Source organism: Anthonomus grandis, chromosome 6 (assembly GCF_022605725.1).
Source record: "Anthonomus grandis grandis chromosome 6, icAntGran1.3, whole genome shotgun sequence".
Classification (NCBI taxonomy): Eukaryota; Metazoa; Arthropoda; class Insecta; order Coleoptera; family Curculionidae; genus Anthonomus; species Anthonomus grandis.
This window is the reverse complement of record NC_065551.1, coordinates 15,154,367-15,170,913: the sequence shown is the minus strand read 5'-3', so window position 1 is coordinate 15,170,913 and position 16,547 is coordinate 15,154,367. Positions and strand designations below refer to the sequence as shown.

Sequence of the window (16,547 nt, the reverse complement as noted above, 5' to 3'; positions counted from 1 at the left end):
GGCGTATCATTATTTTCTCTTTCTGATAAAATATCATTTATATTTTTCCCATTATTTTGATCATATAAAGCAGTATTATTTTCAGCTTTTTCTAAACCATCATCTGAATCTGCTTTATACTCAGGGTTTTCCTGATTTGCACTTAGCTCGTTGGTAAGTTCTTCCAGCTCTTCTTCCATGGAAATAGTTGGTACCATATATGGTGGAAGGTTAGTAGACTGAAGACCTAATTTGGAATCTTAAAAGAAAAAAAAGACTTCCAAATACAGCCTTAAATGGGGTTCTACCTATCACTCGGTGTAAAGAATTATTGTTCTGCCACTGTACGAAGTAGCAACCTGCGGACCAAGCTGTAGTATTATTATCCCTCATCTAAGCTCTAATCATATTTTCTATATCTTGATTAGCTCTTTCGACGCTGCCTTGACTCTGAGGATGTCGGGGTCTACCATGTATTATATGTAACTGCGGCCAAAGCAATTTCAACTCTTCTATTATTTTGCAAGCAAACTCTCGGCCATTATCGCTTTGCAAAATTAAAGGGGCACCAAACTGTAAAAAAATCTTTATTAGTTCTTGAGCAACTTCAGTGGCATATTTTGATCATAGAAGTCTTAGGCATATATACTTAGTGGCGTGATCTTGAAAATTCAAAATCCACTTGAACTCTCCATCAGCAATAGATTGTAAATCGATTAAATCTACTTGTCCTCGAGTCATAAAAGAATGAGTTAGAATTGGCTTCACCACAACTTTAGCTACAGTTTTATTTTTTTTTAGCTGGCAAGTGTCACAGGCTTTTAGAAACATTTCAATGTATGGCTTTGGGATGGAACAATTTTGTTGTATCAAATTATTCATTTTGTCTCTAGAACCGTGGCTACAATTAACTTGAATATCTTTTAATCTTTTATAAATGTCTTCTTCCGAAATAATATAAATAAACGGATCACCCTGATTCCATACCTTTTTGATCACACATGTCTCTCCATTCATTGTTACTATATCATATTTATTTAGAAGATAATAATACTCTCTTTTTGTTTTAGTTGTAAAACTTTTGTTTTTGGCAGTGATGATTTCTTCAGCAATTTGAAAATAAATAATATGTTGTTCTTAACTAATTAAATTTTTAGTTTTCCCTTATCGAATACTAAGTATATGACAATTTTTGGATTCCAATTTTGACAATAAGTAGGAAATGAAAGAATCAATAGGAAGAATAAATTCTAATATAAACATTTTCTGTAAAGAGGCTCATAGACACTCAATATTATTGTGCAATGTGAGTTTTATAGATGGTATACCTAATTATAATGTACAAATTGCAAAAAAAAAAACGTATTTACCATCTAAAAAAAAAATGTTTTTCTTTAAGTTACGTTAAGTGTGCCATCCAAAATGTTGACAGATTTTTTAAAAGAAGTGTGCAAAATATGCTTTAAACTTATTTACATGAAATATTTTATAATTATTTTCATCCACTTTAAATCTTCCTAATATTATGCATCTGACAACCCTGCAAACTAATTTTGAAACATAACCTCTAAACAAAACCAATTTCGGTATTTTATTATTTACCTTTTTTAATTGCTCCCTACTATACGGCTTTTTCCTAGGAAATTTTTTGTAAAACTCCTCGTAGTGTTTTGAGAATAATAATTCATTATTTGGTTCCATTTTGGCACCTACACTGAGACTTGGACACACTAAGTAAACAAACCAAAACAAATTAAACACGGAAGCAGCTTTATTCACTATAAGCCGGCACTTCATGAAGAGGCAACTGTTTAAGTTGATCATTTTAAGTTTTCATGAAGATCCTAGGAACTTCGCGAAAAGGCGGATTTCACAATAGGACTACGACAGATATACGATGAAATAAAGTATGCAGACCGCTGGCTTGCTACGATCCATCCCATAGTTATCTCATCTAGTGGTTGTGTAGAAGATCATCTGAAAAAATAATTGGCAAAACTTAATATTTCTGCAACCGTACATATTCTACTCACCGTAGATAGGATCAAGTTCGTAATCAAACAAGCGAATGCAGCACTAGAACACATCTTTAAAACCATCACAGAAGACTTTAACTATCACAATACTACATGGATGGGGTATCTATCAAGCCTCTCCAAAAAAGGCGAGTTGGAGAACCGAAACAGGAGCGGATGCGAACTATAAGGAAAGACTTCATAAAAAATAGATAAAGACCACAAAGACGACCTAACTAATCGTACAATAGACAATGACAAAAGCATGCAGAGTTAAAAGGTACGAAAAGCACTGAAAGCAATTACAACAGTAGAAAAATTTTTTTCACAGAACTAAGCCGCCTGCAAAGGTCATACAAAATTATTGAAAAATCATCTGGGGAGGGAGAAAATATACAAGGTAAATATTACTTGGATTAAAGGAAAACGTTAATGTAACAATAATGCCAAAAAGATCGACTGGAAAAAAGCTCATATTCTATTATTTAGAAATAATTAGAGAAGTGACGGAAACTCCTGGTCCTTTAAAAAGAAAACGTATCTCATACCGAAAAGCGAGGAAACGTAGCAAAGAAATACTGGCATGACTGATGTACAAAATAATGACCAGTATCATAAAAAAGACGGTACGCTCACCTAAGTAAAAATTATCTACTGCCACCAGAACAAAAAGAATGCACAAAAGATACATACGGTTGTACAGACCAACTTTTAGTAAGAAAAATGATAAATGAAGATTTCGAGAGTGTCACAAAAACCTCTCCGTTGCCTGGGTAGACTATTATAAAATCTAATAGGCTGATCCTCATAGGCTATGGGCGGCATGTTTGGATGGGCAGGCATTTTTATGCTTAATGCTTAAAAATGCACCCAGCATCAGAAACAATGATAATCTATCTAAAGAAAATGATGACATAATGTTACACCAATCTCTATCTGACTACTGTTTCTGAAACCTATACCGGCGAGATCGAATTAGACGTTAATTTCATCAATAATGATCTTTATATTTACATTGGCTCCGCTAAGCTCTTTATTACATACAACAGATATCGGATAACAAAGAAAGAGAGAAAGAATCAAAAACAGTCATCTATTGTAAGTCAATGACATGAAGCCAAAGATGAAAGCGAGTTTCAAACTCAACTAAGTATAGTAAAAGAATTCAGCTATAATGTCACCTATAATGTCAGATATAAAAAACAAGTTGGCGAAAAAGTAGTCATTAGATCTCTTAAAGAACACGAAATATATAATTACCTGGAAATAAAAGAAAACAAGAATATTAATCACAATCAGATGAAAAAGAAACTTAGTCCAGGATTACCTAAAAAGCGTCAGAATAACTCTCAAGACTGAGCTCATAAGTGAGACGTCGGCCATTGCAATACTAGCAGGTCCTGCGTTGAAATATAACTTTGAAATATTACAATGGATTCAAGAAAATAAGAAAGCACCTGACGATGAAACAAGATTTGATGTAGACATACTTTATGTCCCAAGAAAAGATAGAGGACTTACAAATATAGAAATGGATGATGAGTTTGAAATTTGAAGACTAGCACGATATCTGTAGCTAAAATAACATGACAAATATCTCGGAATGGTTTACAAACGAAAAGCAAGGAAAACGCTCTATAAACTCAATCCTATAGTAAAAGGTAATGAGATCACACTCATATTCCCATTCCCAGAATATACATACAAAACCGTCTAGGCCATAAAACCAGATCTTCTGCTAAAAGAATAAGTAAAGAAACTATTCTTGATTATAAACTTTTCTATTGCATCTGATTATAACATCACAGCAAAAGAAGCAGACAAGTGGCTAAAATCTAGAGTTATCGGTTTGCCGTAGGAGCAATTTTACAGTACTCACACTAAACTATTGAAAAAATCAGGGAAAGCACCATCTACTGGGTTTACAAAAAATTGTCTTACTAAAAACCTCTACATTATTCGAAAAATATTGAAGTAAAGTCAATCAATGGAAAGTTCACCCTAGGGGCGCGGTGGGTTTTTCGGTAAACTTTATATTCAAGCCATAAAATAATGCACACATATACATTCAATATGGCCAAATACCGAATACAATAAAACCATTTTATAATAAGAAATATCAAATAAATATATAACAAAAAATCAATATATAATTTAAATCTCCAATGTTAAAATAATAAAAGTACCTATTTTTCATGTTTAAAAGCTACGGTTTTCCTCCTAATAGTCAATATCAATAGTCTTAATATTGTCAGTTACTATATTACTTATAGTTATGAAAAAGTTGCCTCACCATTGGGATCTCAATAACTAGAAGAGATACGAGGTCTGTTAAATTGAGGCAAAGTTAAGCAATTTGGTGCTCATTAAAACTCCCTTCTGTAATTTCAAAAATTCCGAATACTTCCGATGATATTTGGAAAAAACTGAATATTGGCGATTTAATTTTTATTTTTTACCACTCTATTTGAATAGATATAAAAAAAATTCTCATTGCTACTTTTTCTATATTATAAAATGGTGTCGTCAGATTTTTAAATCGACTTTTCGTATTTGAGCTGTCATCATCAAGTTTGTTTTTTTAAGTACCTGAATTTTTTACTACGGATTTTACTTACGTTCCTAAACCTAAGTGCTAGTATATATAGTTTTAATCTTTTCCAGAAGATGCTAACATCGTTAGCGAAACACGTGTCGAGAGTAGAAATAAAGAGTTTTGCTTAGTGGTAAAACTGTCTCGTAACTTTATAACAAACACTATTGGTCAATAAAAAACCCAAGGCAGAATCAAGAAGTAAGACCTCAGGGATAACAATCATTTAATATATGGGTCGGTATGTAGCACAATAAAATTCTCGGCCCTTTTTTTTTAAAGAAATCTAACATCCGAAAGATATGCAGAATTAATAAGGGCCAATATAATGGATTCCTTAATGGAAGAACCTTTAGATGTATTACGTCAACTATGGTGGCAACAGGACGGTGCACCGTCAACACCGTGAACAATAAATGAATTGTTCCCTAACAAATGGATTGGAAACCAAGGACCCGTACGTTGGCCCACTGGTAGCCCCGACCAAATTAAACGCTTTAGATTACTTTCTTTGGGGATTTCTTTAAAACCGTCTTTATCAAAATACGCCACAAAATCTTGAAGCCTTACGCCAAGACCTAACAAGGGAGATCAGGGCTATCCCCGCAAGAATTATTCAGCGTGCGATTCATAAAATTTACAGATTTTAGATATATTATAGTATATAAATAGATTACTATAATTATATTTGAATATTTGCTTTAATTGTGTTATGTTTAAACCTCTCCTTATGCTAGTGTTTAAGCTTTTTTTTATTAATGCGTTATTATAAAAAAAAAGTGTTTTTAATCCCATTACATTTTTTGCCATTATGATAAAATTTTTGAATAAGTGTTGGTTTAGGAACATAAGGGGCTCTTAAAATCCGTAATAAAAAATCCAGGGCCGTATTTAAAAAAACATACTTGATGATGGTTTGAAATGCATCAAATTGGTTGTTAATTGCATCAAATTTGTATCTCTGGCCGTTAAAGTATAAGACTCTCTTAAATGATTATTCTGATAGCGTGACAAATATGTCACCCGCTTACTATACCTGATAAATAAAATCACCCGGAGGGGATTTTGAGAGCGCTTATTTCTCATACTTAAATCATCATCTCAATATGATCTATCTTAAAAAAATTTGGTAAAAGGCCCAGTTTTGTTATAAAATATACAGTAATTACAAGGTGCCATTCCACTTTTCAGAAAATAGATAAGCTATCTTTAAATAAATTAGTTCCACTTAAATAAGAACAAGTGAATGGAAGTAAAAGTTAATAAAACTGTATTAATCGTTTAAAAGTTAAACAGGATGAGGCGTCGACCGGCCAAACCATAGTGAAAGAGCAGTAAATCGTAGAGTACCCACCGTGATCAGTACCACCAGTTGAACGCATCTATTAATTTTATGACCATATCAAATCCGTTAACGATTCCCGATGATTTATTGGTGCAGTATCAATAAGCCGAAAGGAAAGTTTTCGGATCGCGCTAATATTTATAACAAAATAATAATCGATTTCTTGTTAACCAATTAATAAACACCTTTTAATGCGGTTAATTAAACAAATATTAAAAACATCAAAATCTATATTCTGAATGATGACCTTATAGGTGAAACACATGCCGAGACGTCATCTGGCTTACGCGATTTCCACAAAGGGTCGCTGCTGAAGATGCAACAATGGTCTTAAGCTTTTTCTTGTCGTCGTTAATCTCCAAGATGTTGCACACTTCTCCACGAGAAATATGCGTAGTCATCATTCGGTAATTCTCGTATAACAAAAAGCCCTTGATTGCTGATCGCTGATGGTGTGACGGTATTCTTAAGATTATACTTAGGTAAAGAGGAAGTCAAGATTAGTAGATGATGCTGAATGAATCGAGAGAATTTCTTTTACCATCTATAAAAAGAGCGGAATAAGCAAAATTCTAGATTGTTCAGATCCAGTGACGTGAGTATGTACTTTTTCCCAAACAAGTGCGACAAAGAATATTCCCGCATTGATTCTTTCATAGGAGTGCATTTATGTATTTGGTAATGGCCAATTTTTTTTCCAGGAGAAACAACTACTTCGACTGAGAGTGCCTTGGACAGTTCTCTAGCCGCATCAAAGTCTCCATTAAGGAGAAAACGTATGGATCGTAGTTCTTCAAACAATGGAATGCTCTCGTCTTCTATGGTTGATTTTGCTCTACATAACAATAATAATAACAATAATGTGAAAAATGAAAGGTAAAACAGAATACTCTTAAATTATTTAAAGGGTATTAAATCAACGAATTTTACTGTAGGCTTAGTCCAAGTACCCCGGACACCTCATCCAGATCTCCAAGCGTAACTCCCAGCTCAGCTTCACACCCAGATACACCTCCCGCCTCCGAAAACCCACTATTAGGCCCTGTGACTGGACGGAACTATAGTGATTTCATGAGAAGCCTTGCCGCCAAATATAACCATGCCAACCCGAATGAGTAAGCCCAATTGCCGCATATAAAATGCCCCTAAAATTAATATAATTTTTTTCTTTTAAGTTACTTTAACGCTGCAAGAAACGGTTTCCCTCCACCTCTGGATCCGAGATTTAAACCGGCGCCTACCCCTATGGCTTTTCCCTCCTCGCTGTTGCCAAATCTAGCAGCCACGCCCACGACAAAAGAAGCGAGTGTATCTGGCAAGAAGTCGTCAGATATTGCGTCGGTTTTTAGTCCTTTTGCTGGTGCTGCCACCTCAATATTTCCCCCTTTGATTGACATGTCCACCACGCAAACGTTACTCGCAATGGTCAGGACAGCCAAGGAAGCCGAATTACAGGTAAATCTCATTATACTTATACTTCATGCCAACGTGTGTTCGGACTTTTAATAGTTATTTTGTTCTTTAAATATTAATATGTGTTAACTATACAGCACAAAAATGGACCTTGACGGTAACTAATAAGATGGCTTCTAGGGTCTGTTAAAAAATGTGAAACGTCAAGACACGTCGTCGCCGTTAGACCTGTCATCTGCGGCAACGCCGGCAAAAAGGCCACGTATCAAAACGCCCTCTAGGAGTAGTCCTTGTAACAGAAGCACGGCAACACCGCCCAGTATTACGAAAAGACCCGAAAGCGAAAGTCCGAACTTGCACGAGGATATCAGCGGTTGGACGGTGGATGACGTGGCGAATTTCGTTACTGGGATCGATATTTGTGCAGAGTATGCTCAGGTAGGTGCATCGTCTTTTTCTAATTAAATATCTAAGAGGGGAATGTGATAAACACTCGCCTAAGCCAAATATAGAATCTACTGAAGTGCTTTTATAATGGAATACGTATCATCTGGTTAACGAACGGTCCCGCTGTTCTATCGATTTGTTCTGGCCGCTAACGGTTTCGCGAATTCAAAAAATAAAATAAAATAAATAAAATTAGACGCAGAAGTGGATTGGGATATAAATCTAATTAGTTAAGGTCTTTCGAGCAACGGTCTGCCGTTCGTTTTGCATTTTGCACACATGCCGTACAAAAGATTTAGTACTGTTACGGTTCTGTTTTCTTGATTTAATGCGGAGCAGTACGTGGTCTTGGGATCTTTTAGGTTTATCATTTAACCCTCTAGAAAAGATAAATTTATTTTGATTCTAATTTGGTTAAAGAGAGGAAGAAATTGTAAAAGTCGTTAACTTTTACAATTTCTTAACGAGCCTCATTTCATTAATAATCTATCTTAAATTCATACCAAGCTACTTTAAAGGTTTACACAAAAGTTTCTGACTAGAACTAGTTTAGAATGTTTCTAAAACATACTTCTTTCCAAATGCTACCGCTCGGTGAAATTTAATAATATTTCAGTCTAATTATCAAAATCTAAATCTTATTGTACCAGATTTTGAACAAAAAAAGGTCATCCACCCATCACTCAAACCCGTTCACCTTTAAATGTTCCAATAATCGTCAACCTGATCTCTTTCTCATTATTTTTAAATGAATCAACCTATGTCACCACACAACAACAAAAAAAAATTGATTATCATATTAGGATATTAAATTATATTACTGGTATTCAAACTAGATATACACAATAAAAATAGATTAGATTATGAGTACATAATTATTGCCCATATTAATGGCTTTTCAGAAGTGATTAAATTGTGTTCAAATGAAAAGGTCCTCGGTTAATAGAAAGACTTAATTTTATTAGTTAAAGTATCGTCAACGACTTGTATTCATATATTTTTCTTTCTAGACATAAGCTTTTGATATTATTGATTTTTTTCTTAACCTAACGTAATCCAACTTTTCTTTGTCAAATTTCATATTCTTTATAGATTATGTATATTTTAAGAGAGTAAAGATTTTTGAGCCTAAAAACTTTTTAAATTACAAACATTTTAGTAAATCTGTTATTTTGAAACATTTAAATTTTATGATTTGATACACATATTTCACCGTATCTCTGCAATCTTTAAAGATATTTTTAAAATGTCTTCACGGAATTTAAAAGCAATATTTGAGAATAGATTAAAAATGTACCAAACATTATGAATTTGATCTGAATTTGTAACTGAGAGAATCACTTAATAATAAAGAGTCATGAGACCTCTAGGTTTTTTTACCAAATTTTAATTTTTAAGATATTTTCGTTAATTTTTTAGATTTGTACATACAGTTTGCACTTAAAGATTTAACCTCTCCAAATGCATATTTTAAGTTATTGCCGATTTTTATTCCTCATTTTTTTTTTAAATTACAAACATTCTAGTAAACTAGACGTTTCTAGATGCACATTTTAAGGTATTAAAAATTGTTGTGCTTCTAAAACTTTTTAAATCACAAACATTTTAGTAAATTAGACGTTTTGAACTTTTATGGAAGACATTAACATTTGAAGATTTTGCACACATATTTCCCTGTGGCTCTACAGCCGTTAAAGATATTTATAAACTTTCTTCACTCATTTTAATAGTAATACCTGACAATAAATGAAATATACGAAACGTTATGATATGGCGCCAATTTGTAATTGAAATATGCACTATTAGTCCTTCTGGGTCCAGTATATCTTTCTTAAATATTTGCTGCCTTTTGCGGCATAAGACCTCACAGTTACAAATGATATATCGCACTGTTTCTAGATACACTTCAATTCAATTCAGGTGTCTTTTAACGGCCATGTGACCCCTTCTGATACCTATCAGTGTTCTGAGTTTATTTCTCCCAAATGTAAAGAGGTCTCTAGTAATTTTTTCATCTATTTTAAAGTTCATAAACGTGTTTTCTCTCTTCAGCTGTCTCATTTCTATCCAGTGAGCTTGATGCTTTCTTTTAATTCAGTTTCTGATTTCACTGCGTATGATGCGCCTTGGCACTCCAAGTGCAGGTTCCGGTCCGATGTAGGGTGTCGTAGAACCTTTTCTTGCTAGTTCATCGGCTTTTTCATTTCCTGGAAAACCTGTATATCCCGGAACCCATATAAGCCTAACTGACTTGCGGTCTTCTAAGGTTTGCGGTCTTCTGAGGTTTTCAGTTTTGTGAGGCATTCCCAAACCAGCTTTGATGTAAACTTTGATGTGTAAGGTTCGATAGGGCGGCTTGGCTATCTGTTATTATTAGGATGTGCTTATTAGTGTATGCTCTGCTAATGTTTTTTTTAGAACATTCTAGTGTCGCAAATATTCCTGCCTGAAAAACTGTAGCATGTCTTCCAAGCGGATGAGACGTTTCATACTTAGGGTTTTTTCTAAAAATTGCAGCTCCCGTTCCCTTGTCGGTTTTGAATACATCTGTGTACCAAATTTTCGCCTGGTCTGCGGTTGCTGTCATTATATTCTTTTCTTGTTGGATATTCAACTTTAAAAAGTGTGCGGAAGTAATTAAAGACGTGCAGAAGCAAAAAAATAATGTGATCCGAAATCATTTCTGATTTGTGTGCCTCACAAATTCTTGTATCCTATCAAGTTAGCTTGATTGTTGGTACACATTCTCTCCAGTCCCAGCTTTGCGTCTCCTTGAATGACCAGGTGTAATGGTGGGAGGTTAAGAAGTGCTTATGGATGCGGTTAGTGTAAATTTCATGCCTCCTGTTATGCCTAGGTATGCGATCCTTTGTATTTTGCTTAAGTTAAGCCTTGCTCCTACTTTTTTTTGGCCACCACGTTAGTAGAGTATAAGTTAGAGTGAGCACTACTACTTTGGTATAGATCCAGAATGCCATTTTGGGCTGAAAACCCCATGTTTGCCCTGGCATGCGTTTGGTCGTCAATAAAATTAATTTTTGATGGCTTGGTTACTTTGCTTAAGTTGGAGTCCAAGATAACCCCCAGGTATTTTAGCTCTCCCAACATAGGAATTTCTTTACCATGCAAGAATAGTGGCCCAAGATCCTCAGTTTTTCGACATTTGGTAATGGTAATGTTACAGCTGCGGATTTAAGGGGAGTGATATTAAGACCTTTCCTCTCTGTTCACTAAATTCAGAGCAGTTTGCACTTTTTCTCTCACCATTGTATTAAATTTTCCTTGGACTAGTATCACCAACTCATCTGCGTATCATAAAGTTCTAAAGCTTTTTTCCCTTAGTTTTAGTAGCAGCCCGTTTATCACCATCCACCACAGGATGGACGATAGAATACCTCCCTGTGCACATCCCTGAGTTACAGAGGCTCTGCTTCTGAGCATGCAGTTTATCAACCTGCATGATTTCGCATGTATTCGAAGTTCTCCTGCGGTCTTTGTAAAGACTAGAATTGTGTATTGTCAAAAGCTCCTTCGACATCCAGGAAGGCAGCTAGTAACACCTCTTTGGTTTCCAGAGTCTTCTCTACTATAGTTACGAGCCTATACAGCGCTATCTTTGTAGATTTTGCTGCGCTGTATACACATTGGTTTTGCAACAGAGGGTTTTCAACCAATGCGCCGTCTCAATGTGTCTGTCGAGCAGTTTTTCTAGTGTCTTCAGAAGAAATGACAAAAGACTTATCGGTCTGAAATATTTGGCTTAAGAATAGTCAGTTTTTCCGGGCTTGGGTATATATGAAACCCAAACTGGCCCCTTCATATCTCACTCAGTTTTTGTACTAATTCTTATGGTTCTTCTTGCATCATTGCTGAAATGATTCCATATGGGTCAGCAGATTTGTAGAGCTCAAATGAGTTAATGTCTCATTTCATCTTCTCATATGTCCAATTTTTTTGGTAGCTTCCGTGTCCTCTCGTCGTGCTTTATATTGACTTCGTTCTGTAATATCCTGACTGCTGGTTATGTTGTCTTTTAGAGCCCATTTAGGATAATGTACCCGAAAAAATTCGGTTTCTTTTTCTGTTCTTGTTTACTCTTCATCGCCACTGCGTAGGGAGCTAATCGTGCAGCCTTACTCCTTCGCAAGAACCTTTAAAGTGTAGCACAGTCTGGAACGCTTTCCAGTTCGTTACAGAACTTCCTATAAGAGTCCCTATTTGCCTGCCTTAGCTGCTTATCATAGTCAGCTAAGGATGTCCTATAGGTTTCCCATCTCCCTCATCTTTTCAAGGTCCTTGTTTCATTATATCGTTTTTCTGGATGCAACCCTTTTGATTTTCGAGGGCTGTTATTTTCGTAGCACTTAATGATTATAACAGTCAATTTCTCCATGTATTTACATCGACCCGCACTAGCTCGCGATCAAGTTCTATTTTAAAGTTACCCCAATCGGTTCTTTTTGGATTTCGATAAGTTATTATTTCCCGATCAACACCCGTAATTTGAAAACAAATGTATCTATGGTCTGAAGATGAAAATTTACTGAACTGATTAGTGGTGTCTAGTGATTAGTAAATGGTGTCTAAAAATTTCAAGAGATGGCGCGATATCGTAACTGAAACATTCGCTTAGCCAAAGTAATTATAGCGACATCCACTTTTTCTTTGTAAAATTTTACAGTTTTTAAGATATTTTCAGAATTATTTAAAATATTTAAAAAAAGTTTTTATTCAAATGTCACCAACCCAACCTAAACCCAGATTCTCCCATCTTCAATAATGTTTTTTTCTGTAGTAATAAAGAGCAGTCCTGAACTTAGTTTATATGAAACTAGTTTAACCTTGATTTTTTCTCTCAAAAGAATATAAGTGCTGACCAAAAAAACCACTTGCAACACGAAAACTTTAAAATTTGAAATAAAGGGCTAATTTTTGGGCATCTAAATCCAACACAGAGATCAAAGAACATAATGGAAAAGGATGAGATCTCCACAGTCGGGCTATCTAAATACATCATCCTAGACACCTCGGAGATGTTAGTTTCTACAATTTACATAAGTAAATCCTCACTTTTCGATTTTCTTATGAAATAGAATTCAATGGAAAAAAATGTGCGGACAAAAGAGCAATCAAAGTGGCCGATGAACAATGTAGTGACCAAAGGCGGTAAAAAAGGCCGCCGATATCGCGACAACGGATCGCACCGCCGCCGTTGACCGGAACGCCTTTTGCGGTCACAAGATTCAATTGTTTCGGCGGTGGTTCGTCTCCAGTAGGCCGTGACGGTTGCCCGATCGAAAACGATTAGAGACGGCTTCGGATGCTCCTTTTTTCTCTCTCCTTCAGTCCTATTTTGGTTAATGGTAGCTGACGAGCACCAGAATTTTTTTTCTATTTCATCCATTCTCAATCATAAAACGAACATTTTTTCGATGTGATCTTTGCCGCAGAATCAAAGGTCATAAGTTAACGTAAACCAGTTGTTTGGTCAGTGACGGCCGACCCGCAGACCCGATCTGGTACTACTTAACAAACCAAAAAAAAAACCAGATCTCGGTTCTCTTACCTCGATATGGTCAATCTGAGTCGTAAATATTTGTCACCGGTTGACAGTAATTGATTGGGTTGAGAGTCGTGGTACTCTCGATGGGTACGTTGCAGCAGCATAATTAAAAACAATCACAAGGTCAGTTACTAAGTGGATCGAATATCTGATATAGGAGCTCCTTTGTTGCGTTTATGTTTCAATTGAATGCGTGCGCTCATTTTTATGAAGAAATTCTAAAAGATTCGAAGAGCACCACCACACACGGACCGACCACTCCGCTTTTTTTTATGCTTCTTCGGGCAATTTAGGGTCACGGGTCAGGGGCGCAGACCCAGGTAGCCGGCACGCGCCCCGGGCGGCCTTAATTAAAGCTTCCCCTCCATCCCCCAGATTCCCTTCGTCTAAGGATCGCGTGTTTTAGTCGGCGTGCTTCGCGTCGGAGGCTGCCCACGCCAATACTCGTTGGAGAATTTTTGCCTTCCAGCTTGTAGCATAAGAAAAAAAAACAATTAAATTATATTGTAAGATGGTACGAAGAGAGGTCTGCTTTATTGAGGTACTAGTCGTGCAAAAAGGAGTTTTTCTATGGAAAATATTTATAAGATGTTTTTTTTGGTGCCATCAGTGTGTTAAACCAGCCTATACTCGTAGATAAGTCGCAGATATTCTTTGAAAACTCAAGATATTCTAAAAAAGGTCAAGTAATATAAAAGATTTGTAAAAAATTCCAGTAGATCTAGGGCAGCAGCGTGTAGCTTGACTTTGTTATGAGTTCGCTATATAGGATGACATTTTTACATGTATTTACTTACTTCCTTTAAAGAACTAAAAATATCCACCAAAGTTTAAAATTTTTTGGAGATTTTATGGATCCACCGTAGCTTTCCTTAATTACCATTTAATATAAATTTTAAATTTATTTACTATACAGGGTAAAATCTCCACAAAGTCCCAGGAAGAACGTAAAAACTCCCTTAATAATAAAAAATCTTGTCTTCCACGGCATCGGTGAAGCCATGAACTCGATCTCGTCCTGCGGTCAACCTTTTTCTGACATTCTGTGGTCAACTACTGCTATTAGAGAACCGTGTGAAAGACACTTCATTAATAAAAAAGTTTATATAAAAATATATTATAGTAATAAAAAGAAATATCGTTATTTTTAGAGGATATAGACATTATTTCCATGGCCACTTTCTTTGTTAATCTGGCTCGAAAGACTGCATATTTTAATATCGTCCAAATTTTTACGAAAAAAATTATTAGTTACATATAAGTCATTACTATTTTGCATCGGTATAGCCGGTTCGAAGGTCCCGAGGAAATATGATTAGGCAACTGCAAAATCTTTAACATAACTCCATCAAATTTTTTATTTAACTGATTATATATTTTTTTAAAAAAGTCATGTGTTTATTGCTTTATCCGACTCGAAGGACCAAAGAAATGTGATAATATTTGAACATTGCCTGCTTTATAATAGAAAATATATAACTATCAGCATATTAAATTAGCAAATTTTTATTTAAAAAAAAATATTTTTCTTAAAAGTTACGTCGTTTTATATCGATATATCTGACTCCGATGAGGAAGTATCAAAGTTGCATACGGCAAATGTGTCACAAACGGTAAAAATAGATTTTTTTCATAAAAGTCACGGTCGTTTTTATCGCTATATTCGGCTCGAAGGACCAAAAATATATGATAAATTATGAGAATTGCATAATTTACTACGGAAAATTTGTAATGAATTATATATTACATTATTACTTAAGTTTCTTATTAAAAAACAATTTTTTTTCCTAAAAGTCTATTTTAATACAGAAAATATGTAACAATCTGTATATTATATTATCAGGAAAGGTTTAATTTAAAATAAAAAAGTTGCGGTCGATTTTCATTACTATATCCGGTTCGAAGGATCCAAAAATGTGACAAAATAATAACATGATGATTTTTTCATAACAGCCACGGTCACATTATCCGACTCAAAGGACCAAAAAAATTTGTAAAAACTGCATGTTGTAATATCGTCATATTATTTACAAAAAAACTTATTCGTTTCAAGGAAGAAGGCGACAAAAAATATGATTACGCAAACGCAAAATGTGTAATAAAATGTATCAAATTTGTTATTCAAAAATTTTCTTGAATGTCACGGTCGCCCTTTATCGTTATATCCTGCTTAAAGAACCAAAAAAATATGATAACGTATGCAAATTGCAAAGGGTATTCCGGAAAATTTATAACAAATTGTATATTCTAATATCACTAAATTTGTTATTAAAAAGATAGATTTTTCTTTAACAGTCACAATCATTTTTGATCGCTGTATCAGGCTCGAAGAAATCAAAAAATATTATAAAATGATGATCACGGTAATTTTGTTATTACAAAAAAAGAGATTTTTTCATAACAGTTCAGAACGGCTCAAAGGACCAAAAACTTTATAAAATGTGAAAATTTTAAAGTTTATTATGGAAAACGTGTAACAAAGTATGTATTGTAATATCCATTATATTTGCCACTAAAACTAGATTTTTTCACAACAGTTACGGTCATTTGTCATGGAGAGCTTGAAGGACCAAAAAAATAATTGAAAAGCTCTGTAACATAGTCAAATTTTTACAAAAAATAATTAACCTCATATTCATTAACATTTTTAATTGATACATCCGGCTCGAAAGACGAGAAAAAATATGATTACGCAAACGCAAATTGCTCGATTTATTACGGAAAATATAACAAACCATACATTTGTAATATTTCCAACGTATAATTTTAACCTTTTAACTTTAACAAGTAGCTCGGAGTGCTACCTGTTGGCATTTACAAGGTATTATAAGCATTTAAAAGTGGTTTGCTTTTGATTAATAAATTATAAAAAACGACGAAAGGTCAAAGTGGCGTTTTTTTGTTAAATAAATTTATAATAGAGCAATAGAAATATGGAGCAACGTCTAATATAAGTCTTATAATATTAATTAGATATTTTACGTCTTGGCCTAGATGCTTATAATTGTTTTTATAGAATTTTAATTAATGTTTGGTTTAATTAGTGGGTTTCTATGTAAAGGTCATGCAAGTATTAAAAAATTATGCTTTTTACTATAAGAGGAAGATGACAAAAAGAAAAATATTTAATTCATTTATTTATCTTTAAGAAAAAACTAGGGAATTTTAAAAATATCTAGAGGTTCGTAATAA

General features: G+C 34.4%; 1 protein-coding gene across 4 annotated transcripts in view; it reads left to right on the top strand.

Moving 5' to 3' along the window:
• LOC126737677 (putative protein TPRXL) overlaps positions 1-16,547 on the top strand; it is a 283,568-nt gene that overhangs the window by 225,447 nt on the left and 41,574 nt on the right. For all 4 annotated transcript variants that reach the window (XM_050442672.1, XM_050442675.1, XM_050442673.1 and 1 more), the window contains 4 exons: positions 6,634-6,808; positions 6,868-7,047; positions 7,108-7,387; positions 7,526-7,783. In XM_050442672.1, coding sequence (XP_050298629.1) covers positions 6,634-6,808; positions 6,868-7,047; positions 7,108-7,387; positions 7,526-7,783 — 893 coding nt within the window. The remainder of the gene's footprint in view (positions 1-6,633; positions 6,809-6,867; positions 7,048-7,107; positions 7,388-7,525; positions 7,784-16,547) is intronic.